Below are 20684 nucleotides of genomic sequence, written 5' to 3' on the forward strand. Positions count from 1 at the left end.
ACACAGTGTATAGGATAAAATAAATAAAAATTTTCAGCTGATGTTAGATCTTATACGTTATAGCAACCTTACAGCTTTTAAAAAGTTTTATAAGGCTTTTGATACCATTGATCATTAGTTTATTTTTGAGACCCTTTTTTGTTGTGGTAAGTACTTCTAAAAGGTCATTAGCACATTGTATTATACGGTTAATAGTTTTGTTGTTAAACTGGCTCATGGCACCTTTTATAGAATTGGAAATCGGTAGGGGACTTTGACAAGGATGCCCAATAAGTCCGTTCTTATTTTTACTGGTTGCACAAATTATGGCTACTCACATAAAAAAAGGAAATTAAGCGTTCCCTGTTGGCTGGTGATACAACCATTTTTAAGAGACCATATGCAGGTTGAAAAGGCATTTAAGTGCTTACAAGCTTTTTCCTCAGTATCTGGCTTTTTTTTTAAATATCACAATGTGATAGAAACCATCCCCCTATTACAATTATATTATAATAATTAATCATGGTTGTTAGAAGGCCTTTCTTTGGTTAATTGTACACATTCATGTAAATCAGAGGGCTTATCTAGATTAGTTTTTGTTTCTTTGGTTCTAGGTCTACCATCTTCAGTTATTAAGAAAGTTAACACTGAACTTTTTAAATTTATCTGGAGAAATGAACCTCATTACACCAAAAATGATATGTCGTCCACTGGCAGTAGGAGGGTTTAATGCACTAGATTTAGGACAGCTCTTCATACTCTTCATAAAATAAAGTGGATGCAAAACTTAACTTAAAAACAAAGCATATGGTGCATAATTCCCAAAGTAATATTTTAGGAAGTTGGAGGTATCAATTGTTTTCGTGAATGTAACTGTGATGTTGGGAAAAAAAATTCCCTTGAAATTCCCTTGAAAACAAGCACTTCTTCCATGGTTACATATGTATGAACATAACTTTTCGCCACATATACTATCTGAAACAAAACATTGTTTTATGAATATTAGCATCAAGTGACATAATATGGGTCATGTAATTACTTGATGTAAATAAAGAAATGCACAGTTACACTGATTTTGTAAATAGATATAATACTTATACATTTGGATGAGTATTGTACAGTTATTAATGCACTCCCTAAAGCAGTTCTTTAAGAAAAGTTGCAAATTTTATCAGAAACCATGAGAAAATTTACTGCTAGTGTTGGACTACAAGCAAATGATATTTTGAGTCCTGGTTGTAATAACCAGTTTTTACAATCCGCATTACAGTCTGATAAAATCTTGCCAGTTAAAATCTTTTGGAATAGCTTATTCTAGGTTAGAATTAATTGGGAAAGGTAATGGCAAACAAATACTGTATAACTATTAAGGTCGAAGAGGCATTATATCAAAGAATGAATCAAATTTACTTACTAAAGATAATTATTCAAAGATTAAAAATTATACAAATGATAACTGTATTTTTTGTGAATATGACTCTGAAGCATTACAGTATCTTTTTGGTCATGTCCTGCAATAAAAACATTCTGGATTCATTTGTGAAATTATATAAAAAACAAGGCAGGTATTCACTTGACTGGACACTCTATTTAGAACACTGTCATTCAGTGATTAGGATATTTTTGAGTGATAATCACAGTGTGTTTGTTGTACTGGGATATAAAGTGTGAAGCTCACATGTAGTGCATTGTAAAATAAAGATCAACACACTGACAAAAACATCGTCAATTGTCACTTTATTCAGAGAACTTTTAGACAAACTCTTTTAAATAAAAAACATAATGCTATGCATAATGCATAATGCTAGAAAAAAATAGTAAATCAAGAATATAGTTGGTTAAATGTTCTAAAAAGGATTATTAGGGGCTTCACATCATGTCAGTTTCTCAGTGCCTCGAACGCAGACCTTTTTCTCTCTCAGCTAGCACCCAAACAGGCAATCGGATAAAGCAAGGCCTTCTTTTCTGTATGAGTTTAATAACAAAACAAATCTTTTTCCCCCATCCCAAAATAAATGCCTTTTATGCCAGTTCTTCAGATCACTGGATGATAGCTCTTACGTCAATAACATTTGGGCATACCATTTACCTTGTGCTGTACCTTTTAAAAAAAACTTGACAATGAGATCACATCTAAATTACAAGAAGATATATGCTTTGTTCACTGACTGTTTGTTAATAACATTGTGTTAGTAGCACACCAGTACTACTGACAAGGCTTTAGGGTCACCATGTTCTTGTGATGATAAACATTGCTTATATGAAGTGGAAAGGAGGAGAATTATCATTCAGGGCTGGGATTCCTGAAAGTATCTAAGCACAAAGATGATATGATTTTTAAATGATAAAGCAAGCATCTCCCTGAATACTCGGTCTACCAGTCGTCTGTTGTCTGTTGGGTAATTTACCATAGCATCACAAACAGAAAAAATGAGAGAGATACACAGAGATGTATAAAAAACACCCCACTGAAAAGAAAAGACAATACATTGAATTTTAAAAGTAATATTATTGTGATATTTAGTAAGAAAAATGATTTTTTTTTTTTGGGATTACAGGAACATGAAAAGGTAAAAATAAACTCACAGAAAAATTTTGTCAACAGCTCAACATGTTAACCAAATGCAAAAACTTTACTAAGACAAAGGCTTAAAGAAAATCAGCAGGTTAAAACTAGCAGTCAAGAGAGACAGAAAGGGAGAGTGGTGAAGGATGAGAGCACCCTCAGGTGTTGTGCACATTATATGTAAATCAACTTTAATCAAAAACGTAAATTCTTATTCTCTGTGTTAAAAATAATACCATAATTGCCTGTATGCTTGGTCGCTAAGGCGTAACTGAAGATAATAGTAATGATTAAATAAGGCTACGTTTACACAGCAGGTAAAAGTGGCCCAAATCTGATCTTCCCACCAAATCTGATTTTTTTGTTTGGCTGTTCACATTATCTTTTAAATGTGACCTGTATGCGACATCAGTCTGAACAGATCGGCTCTTAAACCGACCCGTATGCGAAAAAAAACAATGCTTCACGTGGCGGCTCGTCCAGAGGTAAACAGTCATGACGGCCAGCGAACGCCAGTCGCTCCCGGAGCTTTCAGTTTCGTCTTCGCCAGCATCACAGGAGCGATTCTAAATTTCCAATGACTGACAGCTGGGCTCATCACCCATAATGTGTTTCAGTTCGCCGAAAAAAAGGGCACGTTATACTTCTTTGGTTCGTGTCCTCGGATTCTTTAAACTGTTCTCCGACGCTGCAGCCTCGCACTCCTCCGGCCCCGTTCGGCCGGTTCGTTCGAAACCTATTCGAACACGGAGCGGTTTGATGAGTCTCTTCTAATGTTTTGGTACAGAAACATCAGCCTAAATGTTTATGAGTCTCAGCAGCGCGAAATTATGACGAATGTCGAGTTGGATTGACGTAAAAGTCGCATGAATTCCGATCTGGCTGTTCAGACTGAGTCGCATTGCCGCAAAAGACACAAAAAAGACACAAAAACCAATGAACAGATATTCCTATGTGTAAGAAATATAGTCTTAAACACAATATTCTATATTAAAAAGATTCACATTTAATTACAGGAGATAAACTATATCCCCTCGTGCTTTTGAGAAACTGGGCCTAGGTCACTGGCATGGCTGGTAGCCTTTTGGTAAGATAGCTGAGCCAGCAACAGGAAGGCCCCCAGACTGACTGGGTATACCTGGTCGCAGCTCTTGGGTAAAGTACCTAACCTCCCACGGCAACAGGCAGCGTTGGTCTGTTGGCTACACTGTGCTGCTCCCAACCTGGGCAGAGTTAGGCAGCAACACTGATCTTTGTGGGATCAATGAAGTACATAACCAAGATTATACAATACTACACTGTGTAAACTACTTTAGCTAAATAGAAATATTAAATTAGAACCTAAACTAGCTCTACTATTCAATGTGAAGCTTCTCACTTGCTTTCACTGTACATTTTGAATGAAAGTTGGTGCTACTTTGGGAGTTGGGCTGAGGGAATTTAAAGTACCACACCGTCACAATGTGTATAATAAGAACAGCAAAAGAATTTTTTGACAGGGGTGGTACAGCGTGCCGAAACATTTGAAGGGGGCGCTATACCAATTGAACACACAAGGTGTAAGAACCACTAGTGTAAGACTCTAGCTACCTGCTGAAATAAGTGCAAAGAAGATTCGATATGAGGGTTTAATATTCGAACGCTGATCTAACACTTGTCACCCACGTTTCCTCAAGATTTAGACTAACCTTTAACTCTGCATCACATCAGCTCTTCAAAATTAAACATGCTGCATTTTAGTGACGCACAAATCAGTCTCAATTTCATGTGGAATTAACTGCTTCACATTAATAAACATTAAACGTTCATCCACTATTTACACAGCTGTGCTCTCAGGCATCATCATCAACAACAACAACAACAACAACAACAACAATTATTTATATAGCGCTTTTTACAACTAGTGTTGTCTCAAAGCAGCTTTACAGAAAACGCAGTTTTTTCTGTGCTTTGGAGTGCTTTGAAGCCCTGAATTATATGGTTCATTCTAGAAATATGATTGTAGCGGTGATGTACCAACAAGGCAGTTGTCATGGTATCATGGCAGTGTTTGCAGTGGTCCTTGCACTGTAAAGATGACCACAGGATATGGTGATATAAACACACTTGTGGCCACTGAAGCAGTACTGCAACTGACAAAGAAACCTACTGACTCAAAGTGGCAGCAGGTGGTATCTCTCTTAACAGTAGCTGTTTAGTTGTCAGCCTTTTTGTTGTCTTTTGGAATGAATAAAAAAGTGATCCATATTTAAGCAGCTAAAAATTAAATCCACTGTGTCCAATTTATCCACTCTCTCTAATGAGAGAGTATAAGTTTAAATATAATGACTAGCTAAAGATCAGTATTTTAGACTGTCAGTTAATGTAGCCTGATTCTGTTTCAGCAGTCTACTGTGTGGAACTGGTACACAGATTACTTGCTCTTAGCCATATTACATTTAAATACTTTACATGAAAAGGCAAATTAAAGTTTTTTAGAAGGTCCTAATAGGGATGCTGTAAGAGGAACCCCCTAGCACCCCCTAACCTGGTGTATGGGCTATAGGCTTGAAACTGTGTTCAGCACAGGAAATGATATTTCATTTTATGCATATACTTTGGAAATAGTATAAACGGGTGTCCGACACAGTTCGGTGATTTACCTGCTTAACCACATTTGATTACACTCATCTGTTAATTGTCAGGTTAATGGGTGGGTTTAAGTAGGGAAAGTTCAAAACTGTGCTGGACACCAGCTCTCCAGGACCGGAGTTGTGCACCCCTGGTATAAAACAATAAAAGGTGGATTTCCCCTCTAAAAAACAATAATCTGGGCTGGAAGCACCATCCCCTTTAGATTCCCAGAACAGTGTTATGGTTACACTTATTACTGTCTATTTCAATCACTGCTTTTAGTGCACTTGTGTGTCTTCATGGGATTTGACTGCCTGAAACTCTTCCCACACTCCGAGCAGTAATACGGCTTCTCTCCTGTGTGAATGCGCAGGTGTTTTTGCAGATGAATCTGTTGATTAAAACTTTTCCCACACACTGAGCAGTGATACGGCTTCTCTCCTGTGTGAATGCGCTGATGTTTTTGGAAAGTACTCTGTAGAGTAAAGCTCTTCCCACACTCTGAGCAGTAATACGGCTTCTCTCCTGTATGAATGCGCTGGTGTGTTGTGAGATTACTTTGCAAAGAAAAACTCTTCCCACACTCTGAGCAGTGATACGGCTTCTCTCCAGTGTGAATGCGCTGGTGTGTGTTGAGATTACTCTGTAGAGTAAAACTCTTCCCACACTCTGAGCACTGATACGGCTTCTCTCCAGTGTGAATGCGCTGGTGTTGCTGGAGACTACTCCTTAGAGTAAAGCTCTTCCCACACTCTGAGCAATAATGTGGTTTAACTCCTGTGTGAATGCGCAGGTGCTGATGTAGAGAACTCTGTTGATTAAAACTCCTTCCACACTCTGAGCAATAGTACGGCTTCTCTCCTGTGTGAATGCGCATGTGTGTTTTGAGAGTACTCTGCACAGTAAAACTCTTCCCACACTGTGAGCAGTGATACGGCCTCTCTCCTGTGTGGATGCGCTGGTGTCGTTGGAGATGACTATGATGCTTAAAACTCTTCCCACACTCTGAGCAGTGATACGGCTTCTCTCCTGTGTGAATGCGCTGGTGTCGCTGGAGATGACTATGACTAATAAAACTCTTTCCACATTCTGAGCAGTAGTGAGTTCTCTTCTCGCTTACTTTCTGTGTTTGTCTGTGAGATGCGTTTATGTGTAGGGTACTAGATGACGTTGGCTGGGTACTGGAGCTTCTGGATGCCATATTCTTATATTTTACCTGTTTCAACAGCTTAACATTACACTTGCTGAGATGTCCTGATGTGTTGAAGGATGCAAATTTGAGCTGTGGACACTAAGAACAGGAGAGGTCTTGAACCAGGATGTCGTTTATTTCTGAAAGAAGAAAATAAAAAAGAAAATCTAAACTTGTGAAGTACAACAAAAATAGTCTAATCCAAATCATACATGCCCTACTTCCAACAACTGGCAGAAGGAAACTATCTGTGGTGGAAAAGCCAATCACCTAATAACACCTAACAAAACAGGGAAACTGCATTGAAGAATTACATAGATACCAATTACATAGGTCACTGCATTATTTCAATTCAAAATACATATAAGGTGTCTAATACAGTTTTGTGATAGTGTGGTATCAACGATAAATCAGAATCAGTGTTCAATAAGAATGGTCAAAAAATGATGGAATTTTTGTATCATTTTTAGTGCTTCTTGTGAATGGCTACATCACCCATGGAATGAGGCAGGGATTTGGTTAGGGTCTGGTTGGTAAAAATATTTTGATGCTCGTTTCAAACAGGTTGGAGTGCAACCGTTTACAGTTACTGTTTATCTTATGTTTTATGGTGTATTTTGGCTACTTTGCATCTTAAACAAGCTATGTTCATATGCTTAAATACACCTAAGCTCTTCCATACATTTATCTGCAAAACACAGACAATATGCAGGACTCGAAAAAACATGCTTATTTGTAGCAGCGTAATGAAATTTAGTGCAATGCTTTTCCAACTGTGGGTTGCAACACCTAAAAGTGTGCAGGTCAGTGGTTCCCCAGGACTGGAGCTGTAAACTCCTGGACTATGGCACCAGAAAGGGCAAAAGAGCTCCAGCTCTAACAACAAAAGAGGTCGGTGTGGAATAGAAAGAGGAACAGCTCCCATCCTTCGATTGGAAACACATATAAAAAGAATCTGGTACATTTCATGGTTAAACTAGTTTAATGGAAACATGCAATAGTGAGGTCATTTTATATATTGGTTTTATAGACAACAAAAGCTGTACTATAAAGTCAAATGAGATATTCTTAGATGCCCCCCTATCTGATTCTGTGCCCCTCTACAATTGGTCTGGACACTAATGGCACCGTTATAACTCAGGCGCTTCATATTAATGACACTTTATGTCCTTGTTTTAAAATGTCTTTGTTCATGCTTATAAATACATACCTTTTTTATTTCATAAGTAGAAATTCAGAAGACATTAAGTGAGCACAACTGAAGAGGATTTGTGCACTGGAAGCATATAAAAAACAAAAATAAAAATGTCTGAATACTTGTTTCCTCCCGCTGTACACATTTAGAGCCTCTTGTTTCTTCATAATGCTTTTTTCCCTTCAATGTGATGTAGCACAATATGCTTATTCTATGATGATACTACTTTTCTCTTATAAACCTAGTGTACATAATACACTACAGTACTGAATTTTCATACATGTAGTGCAATAGAATTATACTATGATATCAGTAATTTTTGAATATTTGAATGCTTATTTCTCAATATTTCTCCAAAATTCCCATCTGGATATATTTTAATGAACATGTTGTATCAGCATGGCTCATGAAACCCAGATGTACCTCTGTTCAGACCAACCAGGCACTATTCACTTTGTGAATGCTTAGTTAAACTTGGGTAGTTTTAGTCTTTTGCTGTATTATTTATGTTGCTTATGTCTTTCACTGTAATAGTGAGTTTAAAACACCCAGTTTTATAATATTGTATTTTGGAATATCTGTGGAAAAGGCAGAATGGCGCATAATTTTTACCTGTTTTTGAGCAGGGAGTTAGAGTAGCTGGATGCATTTTTGTTTCTTTTCATTTACAGGTTTTCTAAGCTGTAAAATTGTTAGTTGTGCTTTTTTTGTTGTTCATTTCCACAGCTCAGAATAACTCATATGACTTATTAATCATAATCACCTTATCATAATCGTGTGACTGACACTTAGAAATATAATTAAACCTAAACTAGTTTATTTTTTAAGAGTGTTCAGTGTTTTGGTCTGGTCAAAGGTCTGGGGAGAGAGTCCACTCTCTCATGGAGACAGCAATATCAGTGCGAGAGTGAACTCTCTCCTCAAACCCGCTGCTACACTGAAACACCAGCTACAAAAGTTTATCCAACCTCCCACAAAGCAAAAGGTGCTGGGTTTGTCTGGACAGGTGTACCACTGGTTTAGTATTAAATTAGTATTAGCCACTCTGGAACAGACACTGTTAAACACTGTTACTATAATTTAAGTACTCTTAATAGGTGCTACAGATAAGCTAAACAAGATGTGCAAAATGTAAATGTAAATGTTTGAGAATCCCAGGTAATATGTCACTATCTGAAGTGGAAAGAAGTAAACATCTGCAGTAAGTGTTAAGACACAGTTAGTTTATATTTGATTAACTTTAAAAATGGTGGCATGTGAAAAAATAGGAAAACGCTTCCAGCTGTAGAGCCCATGACGTCTTAGAGCACGTGTCTAACAGAGAGAAGAATCACAGCAGTGGCATCAAACAAGTCTAGCAACACATTTACATTTTGAGAGTTGTTTCTGAAGCTCAGCTTATGAATGAAAATCAAATTTACTTACAATATTTCAGCTATATCTGCTGAGCTGAGATATTCAATCTGTTCAGCAAGCAGCTAAAGCAGTGTTAGCTCAGTCATTACAGACAGCTCATCTCAGCTCACGTTTTCTGTTTCTGATTGTTATTCTGCTTAATCTATCGCCTGAAGTGTCCATTTGAAATAAATAAATATGGCTTTATGCACATACCCATTAGTAAAGCGCTGTCCAATCCTCTGCTGAATATCAGTTCCTGAATCTGAAAATCTCAGAATCTGTGTGGAAAATATAAATTATAAATGACCTGTAAGTCCATATACATCCATTTTCCTTTAGCTCTTAACACATTTTAGCTAATGCACGTTGTACTGACATGACACGACAGACTGCACTGTAGAACTGTATTGCCAATACACCTATCAGTCTTTTTAAACATCTCTCATTTAGTCTTTTATAGAAATTACTGTTAGTGATCAGTATTAGACATCTGAGTGCATCCAATCAAGTTAAAATGGGTGGGGAGGGGCAGCACTTATGCAATTGACACATCCAGGCTCACATGACTGGATTTTTTTTCTACTAAAGAACTTTTTTTCATTTAAGCCCAACTACTCTGTGTAGTATATAATTAGAACTCTGCAGAATTAAGACATTTTTAACAGACAACATTATTGAAAATCATATTAAATCTTGACGTGTCACATTGAATTGAATTTTATATTTTGAGTGTCGTTACACACCTGGTAAAGAATTTGGGGGAAAAAAAACTGTGAAATCTAGCGACTGTGCGAAATGATAAATTATCATGGTCAGGAGATTATTTAATAATTGTGAGAGGTCTAGTCTAGACAAGAATTCTCTAACAATTAAAAGCCATTCCTATACATTACTTTCTTAAATCAAAGACCTACTACATCAAAAATGTAAGTAAGTTAGCTTGAAGCAGGGATATAAGGCCTGTTATTCTCGTAATGCTGAGGGGTTAACAATTATTCCGTTTTGCCTGTCTGGGACCCCTAGCAAATTGCCCTATTGATACTTTAAATAAATGCATATTTATGCTTCAAACAAGACCAAAGGTGAAATACAGCAATGATAAACCATAGTTTTCAGCTGAACTCAGTCTGCTTCGCAGGTAAAAAGAGGCAGCATTCATGAGTAGGGACAGAATTCTCTACAAAGAGGCCAAATACAAACTGGAGAAAGGGATTAAAGCAGCACAGAAATAATGTTCAGAAAAGCTGAAAAGCCACATTACTGCTGTCAGCTCACCAATGGACCTGTATGAGTTTCATTTAAGATTTGAATGTGTAAAAATAATCTTCAGCATTTTTCTCCCAGTCCACTGTCCTCCAACCGCACTCTGGCTCTCTCACCTCTGACCCTATCTTATCTCACCATCAATGAGCAAAATGTCAAAAGGCTTTTCAGCTGACAAAAGGTGAGAAAAGCTCAGAGACCAGACTCTCCGTCCAACCTGTAACACTGCTGTGACCAACTGACACCAATTTTTCACAAACATCTTTGACAAATCGCTCAAGCTTCAAAACATCTACTGCTATTCCAGTCGCCAAAAAAAAAATAATAATAAAAAATAATGGACTAAATGACTACAGGCCAGTAGCCCTGAGCTCTGTAGTCAAGAAGGTCTTTGAACACCCATCTGAAGGCCGACAGCAGGGTGATGAAGCGCACTGGCGAAACTGAAGCTGACCCCTCTCATCCTGGAAATCACCTCTTCCAGACATTCCCAATCCCACAAAACTGAACATCTCCGAACTTGATCCTCAAGTTCCTGAACGGCTCTTACACACTACACTCCCCTTTAAACAGCGACTGACCAGCAACCCCCACCCAGGCAATAACATCTCCCAGGAAGTACTTCATATTTTTCTCAACCCGATTTGTACATTATACAGTTATACCCACCTTGGATAATATCAGTATTTATCAGTCAATATTTCTACATTTATTACAGCTACATGTAAAATACGGCGTGACCTCTTTTTGCACATTTTTTATAAGGGAATTGATGAGATCTGCTTGATGTGATAATTGATGTGATAAGCTAAGAATCCCAAGGTCATGATCTAAAGGACCTCTGTTTGATGTCTCTGGAACTAACCTGGCGAACAAATCATGAACAAACTGCTCTACGTTTGCCAAACCCAACCAGGAAAACATTATCAATCAAATATTCTGGCTCACATCACTTGGCCAAGTTTGGCTTGACTGAGAATCTTATTTTCAAAACTCAAATGTGTCTCCAGCTGTTTGTCTCAGAGTGAATGAAGAACAGTGAGTGTTAAAGTGTCGGACAGCTTCATACCTTCGATTGTTCATCTCTTGTTTCTGTTCCTCCAACAACACCATACGAACGCGGAGGCGGGGACTGCTGACCACAACACAACCTTCTGCTTCTCCGCTTTAGTGCAGGCGGAGAAAGTTATAGTTACAGAGTTAGCGCCACCGCCTGGCCTGAAGCGGCTTCACCGCGTAACCATGGTTACTTTGCAAAGTCTTGAACCACGCGATCACGGAAACAGGCGCAACGGTCGTTATTTGAAATCCCACTTATATTCAGTCATCCCGCCTCCCGCGCTCTGCTTCGGTAACAGCCTACATAATCGTGCTTTTATGCAGCATCGAGACACGGGGTGTGTTCGAAATAGCGTACTGTGTACTGCATGCTACTCTTCATCTGTAGCATACAGTACAGTATCCAGTATGTGACACAAGCCATGTGCTGTACTGAATGACAGTGGGGCAAAAAGCCTGCCAGCAACCGAGACTGAGCCAAGCAGACCACCTCAACATCTGCCTTATTTTCCTCAGCCAATCAATATCACTGCTTAGCAACAGTTACTAGCCACTTTTAGCGTGTACGTTCATATTTTGGTGAAGAAATGTGCCTGTGTGACTTTAAATTACACTCCCCACAGTTTTCACTCGTAGTTGATGATATAAGTTAGTTTGACTGCATAATAAACTGTGACTCCACACGGGAGCCTGAACAGCAGATGCTGAGCGGATCGATCTACTGAGTTACTGTTTCGCCCGCGTTGTGCGGAAGGTTATTTTTTATCAAGGTTATCAAAACCTGTTTGCTGTAGAAAAAAAGGAAACATAAAGGTACCTTTTCTTTGCTTTTTAGTGTACTACATCCATCTACTTTCTAAAATTAAAGTAAAGTTCTGGGCAAGTGATTAGAAACTATTTTAACTTTTCGTTTTTAGCAGTTGAGCTCCATTTACTCCCATTCATTGAGGTCTGGCTCAAGGGCGCCCTCTGCTGTTTGGCTGGCCTGGTTTTGATATAACGGGGGGAATGGGAAGTGGCCAGGCTCCTCATAAACCGGATCTAGTGGCAGTTCTCCTCACTACACGTTCTCTAGCGAACCTGTCTACAATAATAGGCGTGTATGTCGGCTTACCGTGACCAATAGCGTGCCAGAATGATTTTTAACCAATCACAAACTCCTACGATCCAGCCAACGTGTTGCTGTTTAGGTGTGCGTAAGACCATACTGAGCCAATCTGGGATGACGTACAATGTCAGCACAACCAATCCCTGAGCAGTTTAAAGTTACGTAGCTCCATGGCCGGTGACAGAAGCGCTCAGAGCGATGGGGCAAACAAATATTTTCATGGTTACGAGGATAAATGAAAGCTTCGAGAAGGTAAAAGCACCGTTTATATGTTGTTCGGTATTAACTAATGGCACTGAATATATAGAGAAAAAAGAAGAAAAAAAGCCAGTTTGTCTTTAATAGACGTAGCTCTAAACTAACAACGTAACGTTAGCAGATTTGTAGCTACAAGTAGGACGAAGATAACAGTATCGCACTTTTTTGTCGACATCAAATAAAATAAAATAGGTTTTAATTCTAAAGAATAAGAAATTTAGATATTTTAAACCTAAATTTGGTCTGTGAGTGCTGATACTGTTACCCCATCTGAACAGAAGACGAAGCTGGGGTTAGTTTTACATTAGCCAGCTTCTTATTTTCCGTTCCACCTTAAATGGTGCAGCGGTTACATTCTGGCGCCTGTACAGAATCCAATTCCTGAATGTTTCTAAACCGTAGTAAATTCTAGCGTTACTGGTGAATGAAAATAACTACAGAAGGCTTGTAGGACATTACACAGCAGCAGTCTACTAAAGTTCACGTTAATTCCCCAGTTTACTGACTTTGGATTCGATATTGTAGAGAATATTGGTTCAACAGCTGCCCTGCCTGTTGCTGTAAGCTAATAGCAGATTATATTACATGATGCTAGGTTATATATCAAGCTACTAGGGCGGTGGTCCCCTCTCCTCCTCTGTGCTGTACAGAATCTGTGTTTTCCCCCATTGTAAGTTACCTGATACACTGATTCTGGAGATCGGTCACACTTCAGATCCAACACATCTGGCTGTGATATTCAGATGGCCCTAAAGGCTTTCATTACCTGGATCAAGGGTGTTAAATTAGGGTTGTAGCTAAACTTAGGACCAGGATTGTTCACCCTTGACCTAACCCTTCAAAAACTCAGCCAGAGCTGAGGACACCCAATTGTTTTATTAATTGATTGTTTGTTTTTGTGTTGGTCTTAGCAACTTGGTGTGAGTGTTACAGTTCAAGTAGGTTAATGTCTGCGAGTGTCGAAAGTAGAGCACTGAAATCCATTAAACTGTAGTTTGTCATTTTAAATTTTTTATTTCGTCTATTCACTTTTTTGTAGTGGAGGAATTTTCAGAATTTAAGGATAATTCCATCAATAAGATGTAAACAAAGTCATTCAGAGTGGTTTAGTGTGAAAAGCTCTGTTGTAGAGAAGCTTGGCAAGTCACAGTGATAGGAACCAGATGTTTGAAGAGTTTAATGCCTCTTAAAGCTCCCACCAGTAAATGATTACATAAAATTGTCATGAAAACGCTGCCTGATGTCTGAGACATTGTTTTACAAAAAATCATTTTAAATCTGTATGTGGCAGAGAAGTATATGCAAACAAAATAGTCCCCAAGGAAAATGTATTTTTTTAAGATTTTCTTCTATTTTACCATTGTTAGAGACTCCAAAGACATATCTAGGTTCACTGGTCATTTCTGAAGGTAAATACTATCTAATGCTATATTAGTGCTGTACATATCGTAACCCCTGGCTACTGTCACCACCATAAAGAAATCTGAGTCAGTCAGGTTCTTTACAACGAAGCATTTCTAATGAAATGACCCTGAATAACAATTGAATTATGCTAAAATCAGTAGAATTCATCTTTAATGTTACATATAAGCTGTTAATAATTGGGTTAATGGCTGAAGTATAAATAAGGCATTGCACTGAAATCAGTTAGAGACTGTGAGACCTTATTAATGGTGGCCAGTCATCTAAGAATAGCCTTGACCCTGAGATGTGGAGAAATTCTACTGGTTCATATGAATTTTTACAGCTTTGTTGTTAATACCATTGGTAGAGCATATTCTTTAGGACAGTATGGTTTGTTTTATAGTATGGACCTGCACATCTTACACAGAGGTCTGTCTGCTTTAATAATTAGCTTCTTGTCTGTTTTTGTTACTGAACCTGACCTTGTTCTCCTTCACAGGCTGACCTCTTTGTCAGAATGCTGAACATGTGACTAAAGAAAACTGGACACCTAGATTGATGGCAGCGTTAGCAGTGTTGCGTCACGCTAGCAGTAGTCCTCTGCTGTGGGGCTGGGGGCCTGTTCTCTTTGTCCTGCTGGGCTCAGTGTTGGTCTTTCTGCTCCCTCTAGTGGGTGTGGAGGAGCAATGCTGTGCCAGACTTAAGGGTATCTCCCTCTTGCACTGTCAGCTATGGGGCAACACTCCGCGGCCTATGGGCCACTCCACAAGCCTCACTGTGCCCTTCACAGCACTTGAGCTCCTGCCTCAAAAGCCCAAGCCTAGTAAAGGTAAGATGAAGAAGAATAAACTCATGCCTTTTCTACTGCTGTTATCAGTCCTAATACTAGCCCTGGATTGTTTTGTCTTCTCTGTCTTAAATAAATCAACTTCTTATGCAAATGAAACTACAGATTGATACTGAATCGTGGGGTTGGAGCAAGGAAACACTAAAGCTGACATCGTATGACCTGAAAGCGAGAGTTCAGCCAAAAATCTGATTTACCCAGTTTTCTCCTATAACCCAAAAGTAGTCGATCACTGAAGACACGTTTAATGTCTAGTCTAGTTTTTTAGTTTCCATGTTTTGTCCATACAAAAGTCTAGACTGTTCTTTAGTTTTTTAATGTTTTGTCCATACTTTTGTTTTACAAAAGTCTACACTGTATATCATACAGTGTCTTAAACCAAGCCTGCCTTTGTTAGTTATGCACAATGCAAACCTGTTGGCTATTAGGCCTGTTACAACCATAAAATTTTAGCTGATTCATTGCTATATAGATAATAGCAGTTAACTTGTTAATTGGCTCGGTTTCAGCCAATTCAACCCTGCCCTTTCAGATATCCTCTAAACAGCTGTCATTTTAGCATCACTTACCTGCAGTCTAAGCCTGTGCTGTGGAGTGTGGCACATTTAATCAGCGGACTAAGCTTTAAGTAGCCTGGCCCAGGGGTCAGCAACATGCAGCTCCACCCACATGCGGCTCTTTTACTTCCCTGCTGTGGCTCCACAGCAGAATTATATTTTTAGGTAAAAATAAAACAGTCTTCCTTTGCAGTAAAGCTTTGCTGATCGTTCTAACACAGTTCTAACAGTTTTAACATTAAATGGTCCTAAATGCTGGAGAATGTAAATCTGCTAATTCAAAGAAAATAAATATTTAAGGCTATCATCAATAATTTAAAGATAAATGGACAGACCTATGTGCATTTACAAGCACTTCAGCTGGACTTTGATACGTTTACGATCTGCATCGAGAAACTGTCAACCACTAAAAAGTGCTGAAGCTTCTTGTTCGAATTTTCCCATTCCACCTTAAATGGTGCAGCGGTTAGCTACATTCTGGCGCCTCAAGAAAATTCAAACAAGAAGCTGCCGAATGACAAGCTGACTCAGCTAAAGCTTAAAGCAGAGTAAAGTAAGTCTGTGTCTATATTTATAATATATGTTTTATGCTAACCAGATCCTCTTTCCTAGTTAGCAGCACTGTTTAACATTCAGCGATTGTTAGATAGAGGTATTGACATTGTTGAAAATCGTGCAGTGCGTTTACATACTTAGTGACGATGTGACTGACTACATGCAAAGTGTGAGAAGGTCATCAATTCTACCTTAAATCACTTTAAAGCATCTCTTCTTTTTTCACAGAGACACAGTTGGAGGCAAAGGCAGCTCTCCAGCAGGCCCTTGAGATGAAGAAACAAGGGAAAAGGGAGAAAGCCCACAAACTGCTCGTCCACGCGCTTAACATGAACCCTGACTTTGTGGACGCTCTAACAGAGTTGGGGAGCATTTTAGAAGAGGAGAAGGACGTGGTTCAGGCTGACCACCTGTACAGCAAAGCGCTTGCCATTTCACCATGTGACCAGAAGGCACTAGTGAGCCGGGACCGCACGCTCCCCCTGGTGGAGGAAATTGACCAGCGGCACTTTGGAATTATTGACAGTAAAGTACGGCGCCTTATGTCCATCCCCAAGGGCAACTCAGCACTGCGACGGATTATGGAAGAAACCTACTACCACCATATATATCACACTGTGGCCATCGAGGGCAACACGCTCACGCTCTCCGAGATTCGCCACATCATCGAGACACGCTACGCTGTGCCAGGCAAGAGCCTGCAGGAGCAGAACGAGGCCATTGGCGTGGATGCAGCAATGAAGTACATCAACACCACGCTTCTGTCACGCACCGGCACCATCGCCATTAATGACATCCTAGAGATCCACCGTCGCGTGCTAGGATACGCAGACCCAGTGGAAGCGGGCCGCTTTAGAACTAACCAGGTGTTTGTGGGGCACCATATTCCGCCTCATCCGAGCGATCTGGACCGGCACATGCAGGAGCTGGTGCAGTGGTTGAACTCAGAGGAAGCACTTCACCTCCACCCAGTGGAATTCGCAGCTCTGGCCCACTACAAGCTGGTCTACGTGCACCCGTTTGTAGATGGGAATGGACGGACATCACGGCTGCTGATGAACCTGGTGTTGATGCAGGCCAGCTATCCTCCAATCACCATCCGAAAGGAGCAGAGAGCAGAGTATTACGCTGCCTTGGACACAGCAAATGAGGGCGATGTGAGGCCGTTTATACGCTTTATTGCAAAGTGCACGGAGATCACGCTGGACACGCTGCTCATAGCTACCACTGAGCATGCAGTCGGACTTCCCGGCGCAAGCAGTCAGGCGTGTCTGAACTGTAAGCAGACTATACCTGCTCATAACTGAATTCCCAAAATTGTCCTAGCATAAGGATCATCCTTGATCACTTAGGACACTGTTTCTAGTAGATAATTATATTACAATGGGAAACTGGACCATGTTCTGGTATTCATAAGGGTCGGCTGAAGGTCCAGGCTTTTATTTCAACAGAGGTCATTCTTCAGATGTTACTCTTTAGTAGGAACAAAGGCCTGATCTTGCTCTGGCCCTTTGTGGATGAAATTGCATTGAAATTATATCTTGGCAAGACAGAAGAACATTTAAAATCTAATCAATATGTCAACTTAATTCCTAAATATTTTTTACTTGTTTTAAGTAAGGCTGAATGTTTTGGGGGAAATACATAATTGTGATTTTTCTGTTCAATATTGTGACAGCGATTTTAATTGTGAGATTAAGGTCCAGTTCTGTTAATTTGGCCAAGAAGTATCCACTTTTTCAGGCTTGAGGGCATGAATGCCAAATGTGTCTGACTGCCAGCTAGTTGTGGTAATCTACAAAGTCATCTACATTCACAAGCTCTGTGCTACTAGGTTAAATTTCCCCACTTAAAACTCCAGATAACATTGTAGATTAAACTTGCTATAATTAAAACTGCAGATCTTGTGATTTGAAAATTGCACTCATTCAAATGTAATTACCAATTCAGTATTAACAATTCAGTATGCCAACTATACCAAATGCAGTTACCAATTCATTATAAAAAAAAAAGTCTTTCTTTTTAAGTCATTTAATCCAGAGAAATTCTTATTCCACTCGTGGATAATTTGGCCTGTTCCAAACATTACTTCTTGAAACAAAATTATCTGCCAACAGAAGATGATGATTTCACTAGATAAAATTATTTGCTATACAAACAGCTATAAATAAATTTAATAATCTTATTCAATATTCTTACAACATTCTCAAAATGAGAAAAATTAGATATATTGATTAGATTTAAGTAGATTTTTCACTTTCCAAGGTATATGTTTGTTTGTTTTTTTTTTTGTTTGTTTTTTTTGCACTTTGGGGACCACTGTTATTTCATAAAGTAATGAATACGCACAAATCCATAAATTAAATCCAGTTGCCACTAAGGACCATTGTTGGGCCTAAATCATGAAGCCATTTAAAAAAATACATGGCAAATAGATCCTTAAAAATGAGTAACACATATTGCACCATGCAATATTGCAGGGGTCTGCAATTTTAAAAGCTTTAGGATAGATTTTATTCTGGGTTTTCTGTTGGTTTATGAAAACCTCTCAAAAAGACATTTCTGAGTATTCTCTAGTTCTTGGGAAGCAGCGCTTTCATTCTGAGCCCAGAAACAGGTTATGAGATCATCAGTAGAAAACTCATTCCTTGTTTTTACATTCAGGCCACTTTTTGTTTTTTTAAGGAATCAGCTGTTGGAAAGTGTTTTGGAGATTAATGGACGGTTTATTTTAGTAGCAACTAACCTTTAAATATTTGCAGCAACTGGGTAAGCATGTTCATAAATGGGTCATATAATAGTGTTTCATTGTGGACCGTTGTTTTGACTCTGAATGCTTAATAGTAATTGTTGACCACTGGCAACCACATTCTTAAAGTGTCGCTCATAATTAAAGTTTTTTTCCTCTCTTCTTTTGTTATAATATGGTCTGACCTTCTGGAAACAGATTAGAGTCAGGCGAACAAAGCCTGGCTAACTATAATTTATGCTAATGCTAAACTCTTTGATAGCCAAATTAGCAATATATGGTTGAACTAAATTCTATTTGTGTTCTTAAAGATTTTTTAAGCTATAATGCTTTTAGTTTTTGTTTTTTGCGATGCTAGAAAAATCCTTCATCTACCCCTGTTCAAAGTCTTTTTTTGTTTTTATTCAGTTGCTTTTATACACTATACAGAAAGAATGAACATGTTGTTTGTGATGTTGATTCTTTTTGAGTCCACAAGGTTTGTCCATCAGACACACTTAATGGTGTTAGAAATGAAATGTAATTTTATTAAAGAAACCACTCGGCACCACTAAAGTCACCATTGTAAATAATGTAGCTACCTTCTAAGTAGCTGAATGAATGCTTTGCCCAAGATAATGCTAACATGCAGAATGAAAGCTCAAATTTTGGCTGTATTGCACACATAAAATCATGTCAATCTAATTTCTTATTTCTACAAATCTGGTTACAAGTCTTATAATGTGGTGCTGTTTTCTTTAATATTACATTTCATTCTACCACCGATACCACAGTATCACTTAGTGCCTCATGTTTTAAGTTTGCACCAAATGCACTTTGTTTTTGTGTATTTAAAGGCTGGCGTATTTATTGACATACAAAGTTATTTCCATGTGGGGGAAAGGTTTATTAAATTATTGAGAGCAGTGTTTTTATCCTCGTCTTTCTTTGAGAGCCATATGTTGAGGTTGGTGTAATAAAAATATTAGTGCTGTAATATGAACATGTTCTTGAATTTCTTTATAGTACAGGTGATAGATAAACAATACTAACACAACATTACAATGCTAATGTATTCAGTCATTTTATTTACTATCTGAAATGAACAGTGAACCTACACATCTGTATTTTTATGTAATGTTGATGGTAAAATAGAAGTCTTCCTAAGGGACTATTTTGAATTACAATTGGATTTAAAAAAATAGGCCAAAACCTCCTCAAAACTTTCATAAAACTGTCAGACAATGTATGTATGTCTGTATGTATAACCATTTTATGCAATAGCTTTCAGTGAGGGAGCTTTTAGAGGCATTTAACTCTTCAGTCATCTGGTTTCCATCACTGTGAACACTTGTGAAACTTGCATAAAAGAACATCATGCAAAACCAAGCACTGTGTGTTGAACAACCACATATAGTTTAATTGCTTTAATAAACAATATAGGCCTTAAACAATGGAGGAAAGAACAGAAGGCAAAAAAATACAAATTATACAATTTTAAGTGACAAAACAATTCTGGTAAACTTTGGACAAAAATGATTAAAAAAAAAAAAAAACAATAGTTAACAAGAACAATACGTTTCAAAGAACTGAGGACAAGTTTGGTAAATAAAATGTCCACTACAACACACAATCACATTGCAAATAAAAAAAATAACAATGAGGACTAAGAAATAAACCTCAAATGTCTACACTGACTACCACTGCTTTTTTTTTTCTCTTTTAAAGATACTCAACAAGACATCGCAACAGCACATTTTCTTTTCTCGTTACTATTTTAGGCCACTGTGGTGATCATAAGCAAATACATAGAGCTACTATTCCTTCAGATCAAAATATACAAACGCTTTACAAAACTATGGCCAACCACCAAGGAGGTGAACACTCAAACACTCTGACTGGTGACGACGGGTACGAGACGAAAAAGAATATTACTAAAATAATACTTTCAACAGATCATAG

General features: G+C 38.4%; 2 protein-coding genes across 3 annotated transcripts; one reads left to right on the forward strand and one right to left on the reverse strand.

The window, feature by feature from the left end:
• Positions 1–1700: 1700 nt before the first annotated feature.
• Positions 1701–11380, reverse strand: LOC118826896 (gastrula zinc finger protein XlCGF7.1-like). Of its 2 annotated transcripts, XM_036597955.1 has the most exons (4): positions 11276–11380; positions 9157–9221; positions 7561–7626; positions 1701–6490 (listed from the first exon to the last, which is right to left on the reverse strand). In XM_036597955.1, exon 4 carries the CDS (start codon positions 6357–6359, stop codon positions 5424–5426), a length of 936 nt encoding a protein of 311 aa, XP_036453848.1. In that variant the 5' UTR covers positions 6360–6490; positions 7561–7626; positions 9157–9221; positions 11276–11380; the 3' UTR covers positions 1701–5423. The 2 variants fall into 2 exon arrangements, with proteins under 2 accessions (XP_036453848.1, XP_036453847.1); XM_036597954.1 differs by lacking the exon at positions 7561–7626.
• A 1150-nt stretch (positions 11381–12530) lies between these two features.
• On the forward strand, positions 12531–19648 carry ficd (FIC domain protein adenylyltransferase). Its single transcript, XM_036597936.1, has 3 exons — positions 12531–12625; positions 14535–14864; positions 16223–19648. Exons 2-3 carry the CDS (start codon positions 14594–14596, stop codon positions 17299–17301), a joined length of 1350 nt encoding a protein of 449 aa, XP_036453829.1. The 5' UTR covers positions 12531–12625; positions 14535–14593; the 3' UTR covers positions 17302–19648.
• Positions 19649–20684: the final 1036 nt, after the last annotated feature.

Source organism: Colossoma macropomum, unplaced genomic scaffold (assembly GCF_904425465.1).
Source record: "Colossoma macropomum unplaced genomic scaffold, Colossoma_macropomum, whole genome shotgun sequence".
NCBI lineage: Eukaryota > Metazoa > Chordata > Actinopteri > Characiformes > Serrasalmidae > Colossoma > Colossoma macropomum.

What these genes read in the sequence shown, in the direction of transcription:
- LOC118826896 (XM_036597954.1), bottom strand. Translation starts at nt 6,359, where the DNA reads ATGGCATCCAGAAGCTCCAGTACCCAGCCAACGTCATCTAGTACCCTA.
- ficd (XM_036597936.1), top strand. Translation starts at nt 14,594, where the DNA reads ATGGCAGCGTTAGCAGTGTTGCGTCACGCTAGCAGTAGTCCTCTGCTG. An exon ending in AAAGCCCAAGCCTAGTAAAG is followed by an intron (nt 14,865 to 16,222) that starts GTAAGATGAAGA and finishes CTTTTTTCACAG; the next exon opens with AGACACAGTTGGAGGCAAAG.